At 36.7% G+C, this 24,121-nt stretch overlaps 1 protein-coding gene across 2 annotated transcripts; it reads left to right on the top strand.

Moving 5' to 3' along the window:
• The first annotated feature begins 413 nt into the window (after positions 1–413).
• Positions 414–24,076, top strand: LOC110458339. 2 transcript variants are annotated; one of them, XM_021509998.1, is made up of 8 exons: positions 414–851; positions 3,419–3,704; positions 12,785–12,983; positions 13,929–13,964; positions 18,103–18,264; positions 20,209–20,535; positions 20,769–21,101; positions 21,996–24,076. In XM_021509998.1, exons 2-8 carry the CDS (start codon positions 3,666–3,668, stop codon positions 22,151–22,153), a joined length of 1,254 nt encoding a protein of 417 aa, XP_021365673.1. In that variant the 5' UTR covers positions 414–851; positions 3,419–3,665; the 3' UTR covers positions 22,154–24,076. The 2 variants fall into 2 exon arrangements, with proteins under 2 accessions (XP_021365673.1, XP_021365674.1); XM_021509999.1 differs by lacking the exon at positions 13,929–13,964.
• Positions 24,077–24,121: the final 45 nt, after the last annotated feature.

The following is a 24,121-nucleotide window of genomic DNA, read 5'->3' as shown; positions in this document are numbered from 1 at the left end:
GTTAAGGGTTAATATATATTACTTACTGAATAATTAACCTTTACTTAATTAATACCACTTATCCATTAGTATATGTATTTTATGTTAATAACATTCCAATCAATTAGAACGTTACATTCCTCATACTAACCATACTTAGAACCACGAGAGGTATATCATATCCACAAATATCAAAGGTGTTTCCCCAGATGAGCTTCTGTCTTCATTGAATTTTTACTACGACAATATAATTGTTAATAGTCTTATTTAAACGTAAAATTGTCGTGCTGCATACGCTCAGAAAGCGAACAGAATATATTTACATTCAATTTCCTTGTTATAAACTTGAAACAACACATAAATTAACCATGCATTACATTGATTATGTTTTATTTTCTGTCATGTGAGTGTATATTGTCTTATCTAAATGAGCAGAGCGCCTGGAAAATCCGACATTTAAGTTGATGTTGCGGTTGTAATGACTTTAATAATAAAACGTGTATATTATATCATGCGGAAACTTACTTTAGGTTGAGGTCTTTTGCATACGTATCTTTTAATGAATATAAGAGTACAGCCAACACGCGCCGTGGTGGGATTAACGTTACTACCTACTGGAAAAGGAATGTGTGAAGGCCATTTTGTGTCGATGACAATCCATCTTTATTCACTGATGAGCTTGTCATTAGTAGCTCGATACACACTACGCACTTTATAGCTATTCTGTGACGAGAATAGTCAAAATTATTGATGAGGCCTAGCCAACACAACTCACATTGATGTGCCAATCGCCGCCATATATTCAGACGTCAACAAACGTATCTTTATACGGATCATTCGAAATTCTTGCTAGGACAAGCAACATTCTAAAGGTGAGTTCATTTCTTGGAACTAGAAAACACTCGCAGTTTTCATTATTCTATCTCTTTGTAACTTGATATCCTTTATTGAAGAGGTAATCAATGTATGTACATCTGTACGTAAACTATGAAATGTATACATGGTTTGAAGATGAGAAAATGTCGGGGAAATATAATCAAGGCCGCTTCGGACAGAGTTATTATTTTTTCAACATTTTCAAATCCCAAATTTTAGTTTCCTCCATAATATACAAACGCATGTTGATTATATCTATTCTGAAACGTGAAAATGAACCTGAATGTGCTTTCGCGTCTACTTAAGTACATATTGGGCAAAGTGAAATTAATCATTTAAATATTGAATTTAAGCTGTTCTTTTACTTGCGGAAACATTTGTCACGTGATGCCTCGTTCTCATTCCACCAATAAGCAAGTGTCACAGCTCAGCAGCAGCTGACGTCATACATGTAATATCATGGCGCTGCAGCCAATCAACTTATTCTCCAAGATTGAGATGGATGGATGTGGAAATATACACTCGTGTACCCTCACTTGACAAAACTGAATTGTTCACAAGACCAGTCACAAACAACTCACTTGTAACACTTACGAAACAAAGAAGGCTTTCGGAAGAGATTTGCATATTATGGCACAAAATATCATGCAAGTGCTTTCATTAATGTAAATTCTGCCACATCTGAGATGTAATGAAACTTCTCATTGCTTAACAATTATGTGTTATTGTACGATAGACCATGCGCGTGCAACGTTCTTCTGAAAACCTCCTCGTATTGCAAATGAAAACAAATGAGTTGTGGGTCTAGGTCCATTTGTCGAATGAGGGAGCAAGTATTTACCTTTCGGAATATATTTGCTAACCAACAATTTAAAAAAAATCTATTTAACCCCTAGATTTACTAAAATCACGTCAAGGTCACGGTCCGAATATTCCGTCGAACTTATCAATATAACTTGACATTGGAGATAGGGTCTTCTATCGCAAAAATATATACGAAGTTATTGACCTTTACAGTTGGCACATACATCTTCTTTGGTGCTGATCGTTTTTCGTATGTTTACGATGAAATAAATATAAATATACATATAAATACAATACTTGAAAATAAATATACATATAAATACAATTATTAGGAGGCACGGTAGTCTAGTGGTAGGAAGCCGGGCTCGTGACCGAAGGGTTGCGGGTTCGAGTCACGGAAAGGCACTGTGTTGTATCTTTGAGCAAGATACTTTACTCCGTTTGTTCCAGTCTACTCAGCTGTTAATGAGTACGTGGTTGGGCAGTGCTAGAATTGTTGAATGCCAGCTGTGAGCGCCCAAACGGTAGCACCGGCTGTATGCTCCCCAGGGAGTTGAGAAAGATATTTGGCTGGTTGCAAAGGCCCTATGAGCAAGGAAAATAACTTGTGAACCGCTTTGAGACGACCTACGCACTAGGTTGTGATAGAGCAGTATATAAGAACCTCGAATTATTATTATAATTATCATTTTATATAATCAGGCGTAACAGGACAACTGCCCACAGGGTCAGATACAATAAAAACGCGCATTTTGTTGCGCATCACGTGACAAATATTTGTACGTACAAAAATACAGTCTAATTTTAAATAATTGGCTTGTATAGGTCAGCCTTCATAATATAGCCCTGTATTTTCATCCTGTGTGGCTATACCCTTCTATATACTTTCTATGGGAAGGTTCACTTATGAAAGCAAAGCATACATAGCTGCAACTGCTATGCAGTGTATGAATACACTGCTTGAGCACTACCGCTACGAATGCATGACTATTCTGTCAAAAATAGTTCCATAAAAAACATTATTTCAAATGTTCTCCGGTATTTTAAGCGTTTTTTGAATACGGTTGTTTGATTCATTTAAGGATTGATTCTTGCTTTGGTAGATTTCATGGAGTGATGAATGAGTTGGTCTTGAAACAAATTCAACATGAACTGCGATTGAATTTTGCTTTGATCGATTTCATGGGGTGATGAATTTGAGTTGGTCTTGAAACAAATTCAATGACTTGCGAAGCAGTTCATGTTGAATTTGTTTCAAGACCAACTCAATTCATCACCCCATGAAATCGACCAAAGCAAGATTCAATCCTTATATTTCAATCAACGTGTGTGGTTTTTTTCAATAATTGTGTACTGGGTAGAAGATATATAATCAATACTTGTTTGTATATTATGGTAGAATAAATAACTCGGGATTCGGAAAAGTTGGGAAAATAATCAACTCATTAATTTATTTGTTTTCAAAAAATTCACATCCTCGATGTCCTAGCGCTATTCGAACTTACATCTCACGCCCTGCAGTTGAAATTGCAATTATTTAAACATTCTCATCTTTACATTTAAAATTCATAGCCTTTTTAATTTTTGGAAATACATGATATAGACCTACATTTACTATTGTTTAAATAATAAAAGGCGTGACGTCCTATTTAGAGTAAATCACGATGCGTAAATAAAATCTAAATTATGTATTCACATGCATAAAAATATGACGCTCTTTACATGCATGTCAATTTTTTTTCTGTTTGTCGTTCTTCAGAATATCCTTCAGCTACAGAGTGGCGAATCCAGGGATTCCAAACACAGATGTCTAACGCCGGGAGGGCGACACACGGTATACACCAGATTTATAGTTAAATATCGTTCCTAAAAACATAATCTGTGAAAAGATCGCGTGCCTGTAGGGATCGATCAGTGAGGCGTGACGCTGACCACTGTTTGGACTGACCGCCTCCCTCAGGAACTTCGGACACAGATGGCCTCAACTATGTAGACTAGACATCGTCATGGTCAAATCGGATGTCCCGAACGATGGCTATCCAATGGTGAGTATTCTACTCTTTAAATTTTTAGAGTTTCATACTTTGTATCAAATGTTTTCTCTCCATATGAAAAATGAATAGACAATCTATGGCGTTTACATAGATAAATATAATTAATGTAGACTCAACACTCTTGCATCTTACAGGATATCAGTATACTTTTTGATTGGAATCAACGTAAGGCAATTTAGAGATTTCCAATGTATTTAATGCATCCTTATATAGAGCTCATTTGGGTTACCTTTTCATGAATCACATTCCAACCAGATTCAATTAAGTAATGCAGTTCTTCTCGTTATTCTCTTCGTAACCACTTTCTTTCATTTCCTGATGCACCCCTTCTGCCCTCCCCTCCCTGATTTCTCCTTTATCTGTGTCTGTTATATACTATCAAAATATATGTAACAGTGCCGTCCTACTGCCAGTTTTATTAATAAGGAGACGAATTAATATAAGTACTTGTACTTGTTTTCGAATCCTCTTTGTTGATTTTTGTATTATTTTGTCACTGCCATATATTGAATAAAATACTGTTTAAACTAAATAAATATAACAGAAATGTTTTAGCTGCATCTTACTGTACGAGAATTAATTTAAAATATCATTTACGGTCATTTAATAAATGAAAACATGCGATATTTCATAGGAGGTTCTATAATAAAGATTACTTATAAGCATTGGAATATTAGTAGACCTGATTTCGTCAATCACCTGAAAATTCGCTCTGCGGACGCCAGTAGTGGGTTCTTGGTCCATTTATATTTTTGTGGGGATTAACATAGGTCTTGTCTTACTCTTTTATGTTGTTTTTTCCGTCCCCTCACCACATAAAGTCAAGTTTATATAGCAGATCAAAATATCTTTTCTCCACAGCCGTTTTATGGGGGATTGGTTTCGTGTTTGAACGAGTTGTGTGCGGCACACTATCAGGCAGGTAGTACCACCACGGAATTAGATTAATCCGTGGTACCACAGAACTCGTAGTAGGTGAATTATAAACAAAAACAATTGTACAAGCGTAGACAATCGGACGGAAACTGACAAGTAAATTTGTTTCAATACTTTAATGACATTCCTTTGTTAACGAAATCGAGACTGACCTACCACGTGACTTGAACTGCAAACGACACATTAACAATGCCAACTGCACAAATTGCATGTTTAATTTATTTAATTAACCTTTTACATGTAATACTTAAATCACGCTTTCCTTTCAAGTCGCATTTTAATATGTAATATTTCATGAGTTGAAAGTCGTATCTTTTCCATTCATGACAAGCATAAAGAATTATATCTTTCTTGTATAACTTATGTTGCTTGCTGTCGGATATTTCTGTTCCTGCTAATTAGTAGTCAAATACTAAATGTCGGCAACGCTACAAATGTCTGACGGCTTAGCCATGTTTATGTAAATGATGCACCGTCTAGTATAACAGGGCCCGGGTAAACTGAGGTAAGTACTTCTGAAAATAGATTTAATTAATCGATATAAAATTAAGTTGATTTCATCTAAGAATGAAATTGTAAATGGTGTGTGTTTGTATCTAGTTTGAAGTTATCGTCTGATGAATATTGTTACGCTTCATTAGGGCCCATGTACGTGATAGACATAAAGAATTAGACAAAATGTTACAACATTCTAGTGACCTTGAACACCTGTCGTGTAACCTTAGTAACAACACTTGTGATGTAGTAATATAGTTCAACATAAGTTGCTTTCTTGGTACCATAGCGACAACATTGGACCTTGTTGACTGTAACTTCCGTAACACATTAACCTGGTTGTAACTTTAGTTGTAACCTAAGTAACTAACTGTTCATGGCTGAAACATTAGCTGTAAACATAGCACCATATCTGTCACGTAAGTTGTAACCCTAGTTACTCACTTTTCATGGCTGTAACGCTAGCTGTAGCCATAGTACGATTGTAACATGCATGTAACTTTAGTTGTAACCATAGTAACTTACTTTCAATTACTGTTACTTTAGTTGTAACCATAGTAATTTACTTTCGTTTAATGTAACTTTAGTTGTAACCATAGTAACTTACTTTCGATTACTGTGACTAAAGTTGTAACCATAGTAACTTACTTTCAATTACTGTAACTTTAGTTGTATAACTCTAGCAATTTACTTTCGTTTACTGTAACTTAAGTTGTAACCATAGTAACTTACTTTCGATTACTGTAACTTAAGTTGTAACCATAGTAATTTACTTTCGAATACTGTAACTTTATTATAACTATATTAACTTACTTTAGATTACTGTAACTTAAGTTGTAACCATGCTAACTTACTTTCTATTGCTGTTACTCTAGGTGAGACCTGATAGTAAATTACTTTCGATTACTGTAACTTAAGGTGTAACCATGGTAACTTACTTTCTATTGCTGTAACGCTAGGTGAGAGCTGATAGTAATTTACTTTCTATTGCTGTAACGCTAGGTGAGAGCTGATAGTAATTTACTTTCTATTGCTGTAACGCTAGGTGAGACCTGATAGTAATTTACTTTCGATTACTGTAACTAAAGGGGTAACCATAGTAACTTACATTCGTTTACTGTAACTTAAGTGGTAACCATAGTACCTACTTTCGATTACTGTAACTTTATTATAACTATATTAACTTTCTTTCGATTACTGTAACTTAAGGTGTAACCATGGTAACTTACTTTCTATTGCTGTTACGCTAGGTGAGACCTGATAGTAATTTACTTTCTATTGCTGTAACGCTAGGTGAGACCTGTTAGTAATTTACTTTCGATTACTGTAACTAAAGGGGTAACCATAGTAACTTACATTCGATTACTGTAACTAAAGGGGTAACCATAGTAACTTACATTCGTTTACTGTAACTTAAGTTGTAACCATGCTAACTTACTTTCTATTGCTGTTACTCTAGGTGAGACCTGATAGTAAATTACTTTCGATTACTGTAACTTTATTATAACTATATTAACTTTCTTTCGATTACTGTAACTTAAGTTGTAACCATAGTAATTTACGTTCGTTTACTGTAACTTTAGTTGTAACCATAGTAATGTACTTTCGTTTACTGTAACTTAAGTTGTAACCATAGTAATTTTCTTTCGTTTAATGTAACTTTAGTTGTAACCATGGTAACTTACTTTCTATTGCTGTTACTCTAGGTGAGACCTGATAGTAATTACTTTCGGTTACTGTTACTTTAGCTGTAACCATAGTAACTTACTTTCGATTACTGTAACTTTAGTTGTAACCATAGTAACTTACTTTCGATTACTGTAACTTTAGTTGTATAACTCTAGTAATTTACTTTCGATTACTGTAACTTTATTATAACTATATTAACTTACTTTCGATTACTGTAACTGAAGTTGTAACCATAGTAACTTACTTCGTTTACTGTAACTTAAGTTGTAACCATAGTAACTTACTTCGTTTACTGTAACTTAAGTTGTAACCATAGTAATTTACGTTCGTTTACTGTAACTTTAGTTGTAACCATAGTAACTTACTTTCGATTACTGTAACTTAGGTTGTAACCATAGTAATTTACTTTCGATTACTGTAACTTTAGTTATGACAATATTAACTTATTTTCGATTACTGTAACTTAAGTTGTAACCATGGTAACTTACTTTCTAATGCTGTAACGCTAGGTGAGATATGATAGTAACATACCTGTGACGTTAGTTGTTACCTTCGTGATATTGTTTTCGTTGGAACATTAATTACATACTTACTATGACTGTTACGTTGGTTGTTACATTGAAAACATAGTTACAATAACTATAAAGTTAATGGTAACTATAGAAACATAGTTACAATAACTATAATGTTAACTGTAACTATAGAAACATAGTTACAATAACTATAATGTTAATGGTAACTATAGAAACATAGTTACAATAACTATAATGTTAACTGTAACTATAGAAACATAGTTACAATAACTATAATGTTAATTGTAACTATAGAAACATAGCTTTAGCGTTAGTTTTGTCTTGGTAATTTGGCTATAACTTTGGTCGTTACCCTGGTAACAGTTTTTAGCATGGCTATTACTTTGGTTGTTACCTTGGTAACATGTTTTATCATGTCTGTAACGTTGGTTTTTACATTGGTAACATGGTTGAAACTTCGTTTGGTACCTTGGTAACATGTTTTATCATGGCTGTAACGTTGGTTTTTACATTGGTTACAAGGCTGAAACTTCGGTTGTTACCTTGGTTACACACATGTCGAAACACTGTAAACAGTTGATATCATAATAAACCTAGTTAACACAAAAGGATAGTGCTAAAAATAAGGAAAAACACTTAAAGGTTCGGAGTTGAAGACTGATACAGAAAACTTGGTGCAAAGTATGCATAATTCAAACATTATCGAGAAATTGTGATTATATTTATCAAATTAGTTCAAATTATTATTTATTCATAAGCCAATTTACAATTATACTTAACATAAAATTTCCGAAGAATGTGAACTGGATTTGTTGCATGTTGTGTGATAGACACACCAGGGCGTTTAATAACATCTAATGTTGCAGTTTGTATTGTTGATTAAATTATGTATTTGAAGTTCTTACGGATTTGCTTTGTGTAACTAATTAAACATACGATATGATTTTTTTTGTTAAAGTCTATTGCATCCTGTGTTCATGCTTACTATTGTAAATATGTATTTATTATTGCCATTATGTCAGTCATGTTTAAATGTGTGTAAAGCACAAAGGCATTGTTGCCTATTGCAAATTAAATAAAAGGCTATATACATGTACATATGATAGAACGTTTACGATAGCATCCCAATTTTCAGCCCTCGGTCCCGTTATCAGCCCTCGGGCAGACTGATATCGTAACTTTCTGCTTGATGTGGGTAATGATGCCAACTGGCCATGCCGAGGCTATTGGCTATACAATCTATAATACATACATTGTAATGACTCACACTCTTTTTCTTCTAGCTCCTGCTGTGGGAAAAAAATGAGTCTGTAAAAAAACAGTTCAAGAGAGTTTACCAGACAGTAAAGGGTACCTCTATTAAAATTTAACCTATATTTATAAAATGACCTATTTATTTGATCATGACAGATGCATTATAAAATGATCTGTTTACAAAGATTTCCTAATAATGAATCAAACGACACATATATATCAATATTATATCACATAGCGTTTATTCTCAATTGTAAGATAATAATTATGATATTGACTCGGTTTTACTATTTTTAGAAACAGCATGCAAATATTCTCTTTATGTCACTTAAATTGAAGTTCCACAATGCTCTCCGCCAAATGCAGCAATTTTCTAACGTTCAATCTTGAAACATAATTTCGTATCTTGTTTACCAACTATGTACTTATATTTCTATGAATATGTGGCTATATGAACATCAAAAATTACATAAATCTCGAATTCGTTCCGGTTATATCTTTCTCAGGTTCATACAAGTACATATTCACCTCAACAAAAGTCCATAATTGACGATATTTGTTTGGGAAGGGCGCCTGTCCTTGAATATTAACTCACTGGAGAGAGCGCTTTTCTATAAACATTAACGCACTGGAGAGGGCGCCTTTCTATTAATATTTAAACCTGGAGAAGGCGCCGGTCATTTAACATTGCTTCAATGGGGGTGGACGCTTTTCTATAAACATTAACGCACTGGAGAGGGCGCCGGTCTATAAATATTTAAACCTGGAGAGGGCGCCGGTCTATAAATATTTAAACCTGGAGAAGGCGTCGGTCATTTAACATTGCTTCAATGGGGCTGGACGCCTTTCTATAAACATTAACGCACTGGAGAGGGCGCCTTTCTATTAATATTTAAACATGGAGAAGGCGCCGGTCATTTAACATTGCTTCAATGTGGGTGGACGCCTTTCTATAAACATTAACGCACTGGAGAGGGCGCCGGTCTATAAATATTATCTGACTGAGGAGGGCATCAGTCTATAAAAAACCTAACTTAGGTAGGCGCTAGATCTATAAGTATAACCTCACTAGGGATGGCGCCTGTATATAAATCTTCCCTTAGAAAGGGCGCCTTATAAATATTGTCTGACTGACGAGGGGGGTTGTCTATAAATAATGTTCTACTCAAATAAGATGGGTGTCTGTCTACATAAATATTACGTAGCAGGACAGGATATTTATCTATAAATATTTCCGAAAAAGGAAGGGCATTTGTCTATAAAATTCCGGACTATGGAAGGTACATGTCTATATAGATTATATGTTAATATAAACTAACTTGGTGCGTAAAAAGCTCCGCCTAAAAGTCAACTTGCACGTGTTCATTACCTCAGAGCCCAGAACATGTGCTGGCCTGCATGTCATTTCTGATCTGAAATGTCATTTTATCAAACAAGATATATACATGTATGAGCATCAGTAATTGAAAGTGACAGTTAGTTCCGACTTTGTGGAGTATTGAGAAGGATATATACATCAAATGACAGTCCCATTGTGTGGAATATAAAGGGCCCTTTACATGAGCATATGCATGTACATCTTTAATGGCTAAATACATACGATGACAGTTAGCTCCGACTTTGTGGAGTATTGAGGATTCTATATAAATCAGGTGACAGTCCCATTGTGTGCATGTAAATGAAACTATACATAAACACGTTTAAATGCAAAATACATAAGATGACAGACAACTTCGATTTTTGGAGTTTAGAGGAAGCTTCGGATGATTGAGGAGGATAGATACATCAAGTGACAGTAAGCTCTGACTAGGTAAAGTAAAGAAAAGGGTGTATAAAGATATGAATGTACATCAAGCCTGATGTAAACCATCCGTCTCCTGTTTAAGGTTGATAGAGATGTTTTAGTGTGTAAATTAGGTTCTTTCTCTGTTACGTAATAATTATACTTTACTGAGTCCATGTCTTTTTTTCTTCCTTTTTTGCAGAACCTTTTTCTTATGCACACTTTGGTTTTGGCAATGAACATATGACGATTAAATCGACATGTCAGTTCGGATACACTTTTTTTTAGTACCTGGTTATATATGCCCCCTCGTCTCGATTCAGAACTGGCCAGCTGTGATGCGCTTGGACGGGTTGCTCTCTCTGTCGACCATTTCTGAGCTATCCTGGTCAAGTACAAGATTTCGGTATCATGGTCTTCCATATGCCGATCTATTTATGCCACATTTGTATGATGAAGGTGACACAGTACGCATCGTACATGCTGTACAAACAATTATATACAGAAGTATATCATAAACGACAGTTTAGGTATGTAAAACAACAACAGCAATGACAGGACAGCAGGGACCACACACTGTAGGTTGTAGGTGGTATTGTTACATGTATACGTCAAGATAGGTTATCAGGAAATGGGAAAAAATCACTCAAAAGAACGGAGGTCATTGTAATATAAATATTTACATGTCAAATATCACGTTAGATTTTTAAAATAAACATGAGATGCATTTACTCGTCATCTTACATGTTAACGTCACGTGACACGCGGGGATATGTCTATCAATATGTAAAATCGCCATAAGGGCGGGGGATGGGAAGGGGTCGTATTCGTATTCCAATATTTCATGTACACACGTACCTATTGCATAAATTACGATAAATCACTGTTCAGAAATGTGAACGCCGTTTAAAATTCATTGATGCATTAAACACACGTCTGTAGCTATATGGGGTTAATCGTTTGATGTTTCAGTACGTGCTGGACATTTCTACCTGCTGACAACGTATTGTTATCATTATCTTCCATATTCATCTGTACTTACTCAAGCCTGTGACGATAAGTGATGCGTCAGTATCCCCGAGGCTACGTATACTTGCACGTACACAGATAATTAGGCCATACTTACTATCCGGGCTATATCATTCTGTCTTTCACACGATATCGTAAAATTATTACTCAAAATATAAACAATCAAAACGTTACAGTATTCGTAATTAATGAATTTCAAAATCATGTTATGGAACTTGTTATTGACGCGGACGTTAAGACAGAATGCTTTTTCCATTGACTTCGTTAAGGTTAATTGGGTTAATTGCGTTCTTATAATGAATACATTATTACAACGTTTGTCCATGATTCGCATCAATATTCTGTACTCTTTTCGGGACGCATGTTTTAAACCACAAAATTATTGTTTATTACTATATACATATATGTAAGCCTTTAGGGCTTATAGAGATGTTTAATTGACATAATGGCTTCCCACTAGTCTCTATTTGATTTACGCACTGCAGACATGATTGTACTATTTGTGCCCATGCTTTATAGTCGCATAGCTTTGGTTTTAACAACCAAGGTCGTAATGCATGAGTGCATGAGGTCCCAACATTAGTTGCTCTCTCTTACACTATATATAGTGGGAACAGCGGGTATATAATTTTATCAATCCCCGATTTTGCTGGGGTGGCGAGTACAATCATTGTTTTCTATGCATTCATAAACGGAACTCGTGATATGGCTAAGAACATCATTTACGTGCCACGGTTTCGCGTAAGGATGGCTGGCGCTAAAACTTTTAATTGCCATGGGTAACGTTTTCGGCAACAGCCATATATTTAATAGGCAGTGTGATAGCCACAGTAAAGGATTTGGAAACAATATAAGAAATCTAAGGACAATATAAACTGATAAAAAATAAAATCTGAAATATGCGAAAACATAGTTCTGATATGTTGAAAAAACAATTAATATCATTCAATATTCAGTCTGAGAAAATCCCAGTAGTACATGTATATAATTATCCCTGTTTGAGTCCAGCCAATCAGTCTCGTTTATTCTTGAGTCTGGCTTATGGGAATGAATTTCCTGGTCCTACATATAAATGTACAAGTTGAGCCAGTATCGCGCGAACTTGCCCTTGAGGTTCGATCAGAGAATATCCGTCTTAAAAAAAACTAGGGTGCTGTACGAATATTCATAGCACCCTGAACTGTGTAACAATATGTGTAAGTCATTATCGTTTTCAGTGTTGAACCGGTTTTGAACATTGAATCTGTTTCTATGACACGTGACGTGTATTAATGAATGTTTATATTCTTTTACATAAAACAAATATATGAAGCTTCATTTGATTTCTACACATTTTTTATTCTTCCTTACAGGACACATGGGAGAAAAGTACCACACCAAATATGACCTCACAAACGCAACTTCCGGCCAATGGATTGAAACGAGGCTTCCGGAAACCACAGAACAAGTTCCGGTGGTACATTATCATTGGAATCAGTGTGTTGATGACCTTGGTGGTCGTGGTTGTTATCTCTTTGGCTATTCATTTCACAAGTAACGCAAATAACCCAGGTGTGTATATTTCATTATTTAACCCGTTTAGGTTTTTTTTTATTATTATTGTCGAGAGTTCTAAAAGTTGTATCTAGGTGAATCTAAAAATACTTTATTAGAATTAGCATATGAAGTCAAATTTGAAACGAAACTTTTATACATGTGCTACAGCGTTTTTGAACACAAATGAATAAATCGGTTCCAGTGCCGAAACCGAAAGATACGAACAATAACTGGAAGTCATCAAAACAAAATGGACGTCCTGATTAACACATGCAAAAGATCAGTAGTTTCGGGTTTACATTTGTACTGCACCACGTGTGGTACTAGTCATGTTTTTTGTGAAATCCATAGAAATATGTGATCGAAAGTCGGCCACTGTCCAAAATTATAACACTGAAGAACAACAGTGTGAAACGTTAATCGGATTCCTCGAATTTACATTGTTACGAAATCTTGTCAGAAAAAGACTTTTTAATTTGATAATTATACAAGACATTTGTTAATACAGACGATGACGTGTACTTGGTGTGGTTCTGATGGGGGTTAAATGGCTACCATCATGACCCTGTGACACAGAAACCATGTTTGTCAGACATAGTGACTGTTATAGATCTTGACTTGGTTTAGTGCCTATACTTATGTATATCCGTCAGTTGCGGTTAGTTTATGCGTATAAATTTGTCAAAGGTCAAAGGCCTGCCAAGCTCCATGACGGGTCCAGCGTATGCTTGCGGGCTATTGGTGATCATAGCATTACAGTATATCAACAGTTAAGATGTCTATGGATGGGGATTTTTTGAATTGAAAGAATATTTAGCGGCCATTCAAGCTGTATAGACATTGTATATCTAACTACGTGTATATATATAAGCTATATAATACTTACTCTTTTACTTTTTAAGTAACAAAACATCAATTCAAATCTGTTTCTCTCTCTCTCTCTCTCTCTCTCTGTTGTAGAGACATTTTCGGCTTTACAGAAAGAAGATGGGCCTGGTAAGCTACGCATGGGTATTGCAATGTATATTGCAATGTCGCATTTACCTGAACTATTTGTCGCCACTTTCGTGATGTCGCATTTACCTGAACTATTTGTCGACACTTCCTGCTACGATTATACTGAATGAACCCCAACTATTTATTGTAATGCTTTCCATTTGTTTCATATAATTTTATTGTATGCGTGTGTGTATAGATATACAATACCATACCTTGTGAATACCAGATTACTAATAAGCTAAATTTGTTGATTTCATCAAAACCTTTCCCATTCAGCCTGTGGCCCATCCTTGATATGAAGGGGTTACGCTCACTTTCACACCCCTGGAATATGTCATAGAAAAATCGAAGGCTCAGTGTGCAGCAACTTGAGTCGACTTGTTTGATCCTTTGATGTACATCAAAATAATATCGCGGTCACGTAACGGTAAAAATTTAAAGGCTTTGAAGTCGGGCGTCTCTCCTTTGTAATCTTCAAAGGACAGGTATCAGCCTAGCGATTTGTCAGTTTATTTTACCTCAGACCAATCAAACAGCTATCTTCGTGCCTTCAATTTTGCTATGACATATTCCAGGGGTGTAGAGAGCGTAACCCCTGGATATCGAGGATGCCTGTGGAATCATTTAGAAATCATATTAAGTACCCGGGCCCAGTTGTTCAAAAGGTGGTTAGCTTAATCACTGTTTAACGACTACTCCTATAACATGAGAGGCCGCTGGTCGGCCTTTTTTTCTATCCGATATGATTTTGCCGACTGCGACCTCTCATTTCCGAAGCACTAATTCTTTGATGAAGTTTCCGCCCGAAATCCGGGCGGAACTAAATCGGCTTGAAAAACTCAATTAAGTGGTTCACAGTTCATGACAACGATGACTTCTCACGGTTCATGTAACATAGATCCCATATGTATGCCACAGACACAAATATATAGTAAATTAAGGAATAGAACACTCAAAATACATGTCCATATCGTTGTAGCATTATCTGACCTACTTCTAAAACATGGCTTCCTGGGTTAGTACAAAATAGCAGGGGGAATTTCAAACGGAACGAAACAAAATGGAGTTTGTTTGTTTACCGCTTGTTAAACATCACATGTATTCCATTTTTGCCTTAACCGGGAAATCATGGCAAATGTTGTCTGCTTCACTTTGAAAGAGGAAAATCTTATTTGTATGCTTCGACACCAAATTCTCATTTAATCATGGATTTATGGAAAGGAACATTTATTGGACCCTGTTGAACATTTAAATGTATGTAAACACATTATACTTTTTCTAAATCCGAACTTTGAAAATTTGATCGTCAGCATCGGGAAAATCAGCTATGGGCAGTTAGAGGTTACGCGGCGCCTGTCAAAAGTTTTTCGCCGTGTAAAACCTTGTTGGAGTATTAAACAACATTTTTCAACCTTTAATTATTTCGTCCATATACATGGTAAAATCTCACAATTTTGCATGTAAATTCACTCTACTAAATATTTGATATCTGAAAGTTGTAACTAATTTAATGACTGTGTTTTAAAGATAAACAAAAATTAAAATTTCCGCTAAACACTGATTAAGCCAATCACCTTTCGAACAACTGGACCCAGATCAGTCACGTAAACTTGATCACTTGTGTCATGATGGGTTCAAATGAATCTATCTTGTATCTGTGATTGATTTTATAATAAAACTTGCATTCTATTTCAAAAATAACGAAACTAGAGACATAACAGTATGCATCTGTGTAAAAGTACACAACACTGTCCGAAATGTCAATACTTTGTTGTTTGGTACACTGATGTATTGACGACTGATGATAATTTATACACTACACAAATGCTTGACGGATTATGACAGTTGAATATTTTATTAATATTCTGTTTCAAGTTAAGGATTCTAATATTCCTCATTGACCCGTCTACGTACCTGAATAGTCTATTTATCTGGCTCGCAGAAAAAAAATCTTTCAATATACATAGTGTAAGTTATAAACATTGTGTATTAAATCATTTTAGTATGCACATTTGTTGTATCTAATTTTTTTTTTAAATTTCACATTAGGGTTGATGATCAATTTAATCATAAATCATGCGAATAATCCCCAAAAATATTTTCTTTGGTCACCGTGAAGTTTTAAACGTTGCCATCTTGACTGCAAGTCTACAGTGTCCGTTGTGTTCAATGTGACGTCACAATGGTATGACGTCATGTCTTAATTCTGACACAAAAATATGTGTATTATGTGTGGTAATTTGCAAAAAGTACGCCATGTTTGCATAACACTGTGTACCACAGGACTCACGTGTTAAATATTTTCAATGTATCCCAACATGTACTGTAGCAACTCTCCGATACTATGAAGTACTTCGTATTTAATATATCCCCGCACTTTCCCCGACTTTGCTATCCCGGGAGTTAGTCATGTTGTTCAGAGTATTAGTCTTTGCTATCCCGGGAGTTAGTCATGTCGTTCATAGTATTAGTCTTTGCTATTCCGGTAGTTAGTCATGTCGTTCAGAGTATTAGTCTTTGCTATTCCGGGAGTAATCATGTCGTTCATAGTATTAGTCTTTGCTATTCCGGGAGTTAGTCATGTCGTTCCCAGTATTAGACTTTGCTATCCCGGGAGTTAGTCATGTCATTCAGAGTATTAGTCTTTGCTATTCCGGTAGTTAGTCATGTCGTTCAGAGTATTAGACTTTGCTATCCGGGGAGTTAGTCATGTCGTTCAGAGTATTAGACTTTGCTATTCCGGGAGTTAGTCATTTCGTTCAGAGTATTAGTCTTTGCTATTCCGGGAGTAATCATGTCGTTCATAGTATTAGGCTTTGCTATTCCGGGAGTTAGTCATGTCGTTCATAGTATTAGTCTTTGCTATCCCGGTAGTTAGTCATGTCGCTCAGAGCATTAGTCTTTGCTATCCCGGGAGTTAGTCATGTCGGTCAGAGTATTAGTCTTTGCTATTCCGGGAGTTAGTCATGTCGTTCATAGTATTAGTCTTTGCTATCCCGGGAGTTAGTCATGTCGTTCAGAGAATTAGACTTTGCTATCCCGGGAGTTAGTCATGTAGTTCAGAGTATTAGACTTTGCTATCCCGGGAGATAGTCATGTCGCTCAGAGTATTAGTCTTTGCTATTCCGGGAGTTAGTCATGTCGTTCACAGTATTAGACTTTGCTATCCCGGGAGTTAGTCATGTCGTTCAGAGAATTAGACTTTGCTATCCCGGGAGTTAGTCATGTCGTTCATAGTATTAGTCTTTGCTATCCCGGGAGTTAGTCATGTCGCTCAGAGCATTAGTCTTTGCTATCCCGGGAGATAGTCATGTCGTTCAGAGTATTAGTCTTTGCTATCCCGGGAGTTAGTCATGTCGTTCAGGGTATTAGACTTTGCTATTCCGGGAGTTAGTCATGTCGTTCTGAGTATTAGACTTTGCTATCCCGGGAGTTAGTCATGTCGTTCAGAGTATTAGACTTTGCTATCCCGGGAGTTAGTCATGTAGTTCAGAGTATTAGACTTTGCTATCCCGGGAGTTAGTCATGTCGCTCAGAGTATTAGTCTTTGCTATTCCGGGAGTTAGTCATGTCGTTCAGAGTATTAGACTTTGCTATCCCGGGAGTTAGTCATGTCGTTCAGAGTATTAGTCTTTGCTATTCCGGGAGTTAGAAATGTCGTTCAGAGTATTAGACTTTGCTATTCCGGGAGTTAGTCATGTCGTTCAGAGTATTAGACTTTGCTATCCCGGGAGTTAGTCATGTCGTTCAGAGTATTAGTCCTCCCGTCTAGGTAGTTAGACCAAGACGTCCCTTAACTCTACGAAAACGGTCAAGCCCATCTTCGATCAGACAAGAGTGTACGCTGCTTGGAATATTTTCAGTGCGACTTGTATTGGATAAAAAAAAACCATTTAAAGTATTGGATTTTGAAATATAGGAAGTTTCTTGTTTCCCTCGGCCAAAAGGTCGACTTCCCTAGATATTTTCCCGGGAAATAGATTTGGTCGCGGGGAACCAGAAACTTGCTATATCCCTCAAGTATATACTTAATGTATGATTGTCTTGTATAAATTTACATTTAACATAGGTAAACATGTGTTCAGTTGAAGGTTTTTTTAAGAAAGTCACATGTTTTCTTGTTCTTAACCAACAGACGCATGGGCCACTGACCAACCGGACGCCGTAACTACGTTGATGACGTCGGGCGATGATGTAACCACGTCTTCCGTCCCCCAGGACATCACAACATCCGACCCAGGGGCGGTAACTCCGAACTCATTGACGTTATCTACTATCACCACACCTTCCAACCCTAGTAAGTTGACACAATATCTTACAATAAGATATACACATTCCTGGTTATGTTAGCATAGGACATAGGTTTTGATATTTCCATATAGTCATTGTACAGTGAAGCACCAGGTGAATCAGATTTGCAAATAATACAAAACAGAAAACGAAATGAATGATTTTTAGCCTGAATTTCGCTTCACACACAATGTATGCCCTTAATTCTATGTACTTAATAAAAAGCGCCTTGTATCCACTCAAACAGTTGGCATTAATGGCGAGACCAGGTTACTTTCACAATCTAGCGAGTTGTTCATAAGTTGAAATGTGATTTATAAACAAAACTTCAAAGGAACATTAATGTCTCCTAATAAATTTAAGATGAAATATTTCTCTTTCAAAATATCATTCAATCTTTTTGGTTAAAAGTGTTATGGAATTTTCCCATAAAACCCAAGAACTCATATAGACATATTATTATCCATATTTAAAACACCTGTCCCCAGTTTATTCTGGGGACAAAATAGCTCGAACTGTCATACAGTAAAGAACTGACCATTCCGGTTTACATGAGATGGCCTACCATTGCCTACCCTGTGGTACCACAGTGTAGGTGAACTTCCCATATATAAGCTGATATATGATAAAGAAATCTTAACCTTTGGAATTAGCCTGTCAGCCATCCGCCACTTGAGGGGGTCACTAAACCAACTCACCGCCATATATTAGAATGATATGTTTAAATAATTGTCAGGATAACCTAAACAACTTAGAAAATTACCCTGTGGACACATTATAATGTTCAAAATATTTGTATGGGCTAAGGGAGATAACTACAACCAATTGAATTGAACAATTAGCCCTAGGTCACACTTAATGCCGAGAGGAGGAGGCATCAGCGGGTGGGGAAGATGTGCTGACCCGATTAAAGGAAATATTAAAAAAAAAAACTGTCAATTATTGAGGTATATCTGGTTGCTAAGTCCAGACAGATGGACTCCATATTTTCGATAAAGATGAAGCTCCTTATCTGTAATACAGGTGTGTCGGNATTAACTCTACCAAGGCACGAAGAATGGAGGCGAAATGCCAATACCGCCTAGGCAGGAGGTCGCTCCAGCTCCATACAACATAGACACCTGGAACCAGGGCCAAAAGGCGAAGGAGGTCACACTTGATCTGTTCAATAAGTTTCTTGCTCTTGATGACCCCAAGGTCATTGGAACCCAATTGAATCAAAACCCAGGATGGAGGGGGATTCTTTTTTAAGTAGTCCTCCATTGTTGTGCTGAACTGATCCCAATGCATGCCTCTTTTCCCCCGCCAATCGAACTCGTATCCCACCAGCCCCAGGTTAGGACCTCCTAATCTTGAGCCAACTGCCCTATGTGCCCAGAATATTATGGATGAGCCAATGCACACAAGCTTGCCTCCTGAAACGTATAATGCAATATTTAAAAATCCATCATTAACTGAGTAAAACAGTAACAATATTAACTGTATGGAGGTCTCAAAATTGTAATCTGATATAACCATTGTAAACTCTCGAACTCCAGCGCCCCCACCTTTTAATGTCATCGTCCGCGACCCCCGTGTGGCTAACTCTGTTGAACGAAGAGGAAAGACTTGTACAAGACCAAAATGGCAAATAACCTAAACTCATTCAGGATTTTCACTTTAACTAAACTGGTGTTATCACACAATTGATAAACCTTATTATTAGAGCGAATCTTGACATTTATACATTCCAATAACACAATGATCAATCGTAGAACGAAAGTAGACTTTATTAGAGCGAAGATTGACATTTATACATTCCATTAAATCTATGATCTCATAGATTTATTGGAACAGATCAATCTCAAGCTTCGCTCTAATAAAGTCTAATTTTGTTAAACGATTGTACGATTGAAGTCACTAGATCACCCCGCAGAGCCAGTAATTAACCCTTATGTGACCTCTATTTTAGGGTTAACCTTAATGGCCTCTGACCTCACCGTCCAAAGGAAGAAATTAACGTTGACCTGTGAGGCCATAAATGTGGCTGGATGGAGTGACCTTCACATCATACGCCATGACGCTGACGTTAAAGAGACCGTTGGCATAGTAACGGCCGGATTCCAGTACCCATCAGTGTCCGTCCTTGACCCAGATTTCAGTTCACAGATATCGTACAAAAACGACGCCGTTGCATTTGTGCTGGAGTCGGACATCCCGTACTGTTCCGGGGTGACCAACTACTCGTGCATTGTGAGGGCAGTTCCAGGAACCTTCACCGCGGTCACAGAGGTCAAAGGTAACTAATAATCATACATTGTATATAGTTTTGGGAATGTTTCGACCATTGACGTAAATACATTGCATAAGCGGTATATGAAATATTTGATAGACATAAACTTTCACATGAATAAGTATATATCTAGATGCGTTATACATCTTTGACACCGACGACATTAGGTGGTATCGGAATACTTGCTAAATCGAGTGAATCTGTATCGTTTATTTACATCATCCGCCTTTGTGTTCCAGTAAAACAACTGGAACCTTCGGTTATTGTACCAAAGTCCGTTGTTGCTGAGAAGAACATAACGTTGCAGTGCTCTGCCGAAATCCACGGACAGAGTGGAACCATCAAGTGGAAAATTCGTCCTCCCGGCATGCAATCGTTCTACGATCTGAGCACGAGTCCTGTGACATCACAAACGTTTTCGAACTGTTCTACATCCATTAACAGTACACTAATATTCGTACCGAAAACATCAGATAACGGATCACACTTCCGGTGCGTCGTTGAAGGATCGGATGGTGCTATAGAAAAGGCAGACTATCCTAAAACGGATGTGGAGTTCAATGTCATTCCGGGTAAGCATTTTTTAGCATTTTAAAAAATCTTGTTCAATTGACGAGATGTCCTAAACAAAAGCATGCATCAACCAAAACAGTATCTATAAATTCATTCACTTCACAAGTCTGACCATTTGCTTACCAAACTGGACTGTTGACTGCATGGAAAGATTGATTGGCTGTACTAGGTTTTAAATCTTCGTAAACAGTCAAGGTCATATGACGAATATCCACGTACGATAGGGCCTATCAGGGATCACTTCAAGCTTTTATCACACAAAAATGTCACAACTTGAAACGGTAGCATGACCATCTACCTGGTGGTAACAGGCTAACCAACGGTGCCTAGATGATATGTTTGATACACGACATAGATTTATGTGTGGCCCTACATATACTCCATAATAGGATGATGGTTTTGCGTCCTTTTCATCTTACGTCTGCAGCGTAACCATCCGACTGATGCAACCGGGTGGGGTGTCATGCTATATGTACCGTTCAGGGTGGTCGGGTTACGCTGTGGATAGTGCAATTACTTTTTCACATATACGGTCGGGGTTCGACTCCCCGATCTGACATAAAATATTATTGGTTCACAGGCAATGCCCGACCAACGTGGGTTTTCTCCGGTTACTCCGGTTTCCACCCAAATAAAGACCCCTTTCGCGTTTCCATCCAAGCCAACAAGAATGATTAATATCAGTTGAAAAAAACTTGTTCGCATTTTTATTTTGTAAAATATAGTGTATGTTATACATGCTGTCGCGTCTAGTTTGACAAGTCAGCAAAGGATACACATTAACCCTTGCTTGACATACTATATGAACATTCATCTTTTGACATTGGCGAGGAAACAAATCCATGTTTCCCATTCTTACTGTACTGACTCTCCGTTATTTTGTTCTTCTTCAGATACGTTCTGTGCTGATAAAGCAGTCTACACCATTCACACACATCCGTACTCGCCATGTAACCTGGTGATCTACTGTTTTCAGACAGGTCCACTCGTTTACGAAATTAACTGTGATCCGGGCACTTGCTACGACAAGGACAATACAAAGTGCATCTGAGCATGCTTATCATAAATTACGAGGATCGTCATAACGTTTGCCACCTATGTAATGTTGATGGAGTGTTATAGCACTTACATGACATGGACTTGAGCAAAGAGTGGTGAAATTAGTTTTGTACATATGACTTCCATGGATTGAAGAAATCCAGGAAATCTGTATTGATAATTAGTCCCGTGGAATTTGTGTATACTGTTATGCTGACAAATGTGCAGACACCAGGTGTTACCATGACGGTATTTTATTCGGAGCGAGCATTTGTGGGAGCTGCATTCGCAAGGAACTTTCTTGAATCTATCAAAATCTTATCATGATGTAGCTTTCTTAATAGATCACTTTCATCTTTAATCAAATATGTTAATGCATCAATACTGATGATGTTCTTTTTAAATGGGACTATGGAACAAATGTTTAATAGTTTGATATGTCGAATAACCTTTTTGAATAAAAAAAAACAATACAAATTTGATAAACACAGCAAAATGGAGAGTTGTCACCACATAATGGACGACTTATAGGTAAGGTGATTGATTGGGTCATTTCGTTGTTTCGTCCCGAAGAGACGAGAATTTATAAGCTCTGGTTCCTTTGTCTTCTCGGCCCCCAAAAAGTTAACAACCAGAATACAAGTTACTAATCTGGTCTTTTCGGGGAGAAAGGTCGAAACAACGAAATGGTAAATATCAATTACAAAATACACGAAACATTGTAAGCTTGATCACAAACTACAGGAATTTTCTACAATATACCACAGGAGCCTGAAGTTCTGTCAATAATAAATACTAGCAGTAATACAAAACAAAACAAAACACTATAATATGCTTAAAAATAGACAGGAGTGCAACGGCAGATTTACCCCTCGTCGTTTTTAACTAAGTTTTCTCGCACAAAACTGAAAAATTCCACAGAAACCCAAACTCCTATGCAGTCGAGGATGACAACTGATGTACACTACAGATCGTTTTGTGGAACAACATGCTTGCTAACCTGTTACATAGCCCTTTTTTTAGAATTCTCCTTTCATCGCGGTCGAACGGAGTGAATATACAGGTAAAATTAGAAACGATTCCTGTTTCCAAATAGAATGATACACAACTCTAATGTATATTTGCTAATTAAAGTAAATGTGCAGTTATGTTTTAAAAAGTTAAAAGTACCTACTATTGTTGGTTAATATTTAATTTCGAGCAGAAAACATATTACAATAATTACCTGTATATTCACTCCGTACGACCGGAAACGGATTTACCGCATGGATTCCGTGTCAGTGGGCGCTGAAAGGAGAATTCTAAAAAACGGGCTATGTAACAGGTTAGCAAGCATATTGTTCCACAAAACGATCTGTAGTGTACATCAGTAGTCATCATAGTTTGGGTTTCTGTGGAATTTTTCAGTTTTGTGCGAGAAAACTTAGTTGAAAATGAAGAGGGGTAAATCTGCCGTTGCACTCCTGTCTATTTTTTAAGCATATTATAGGTGTTTTGTTTGTGTATTACTCATTATTGACAGAATTTCAGGCTTCTGTGAATATACTTAGTAACACAGGAAAAAGGAGACAGTTTTAAATGACAGAAATTTCAGGAAACATACGTAACAAAATGCAGCTATTGCAAAATTATGTTACATTAGTCAGCAATTAGAAGAAACATTAAACATCCGAAGGCATTTCAAAATTCTGTTACCTGTGTTAGCTATCATGAATCATTGTTAAATTAGTTAGTAATCATGAAAGTATTGAATATCCTTTAGCACCGTAAAACATTGGTTTACTTGTTGTTAGCTGTCACAAACTACAGAAAACGTTTATCAGCAATTGCAGAACAAGGCTACATTTGTTAGATACCGTAAACTACAGGGAACATTGATTGGCTATTCCGTCTTTGCGTATTGCAGAGTTATCTTATCTTGGGGGCAGGTATTGATTGTTACGTCACTTGTTTGTGAGAGTAACGTCATCAATTTTTGAGA

The sequence above is a fragment of the Mizuhopecten yessoensis genome, unplaced genomic scaffold (genome assembly GCF_002113885.1).
Source record: "Mizuhopecten yessoensis strain PY_sf001 unplaced genomic scaffold, ASM211388v2 scaffold9541, whole genome shotgun sequence".
NCBI lineage: Eukaryota > Metazoa > Mollusca > Bivalvia > Pectinida > Pectinidae > Mizuhopecten > Mizuhopecten yessoensis.
This window is presented reverse-complemented; position numbering and strand designations above follow the sequence as displayed.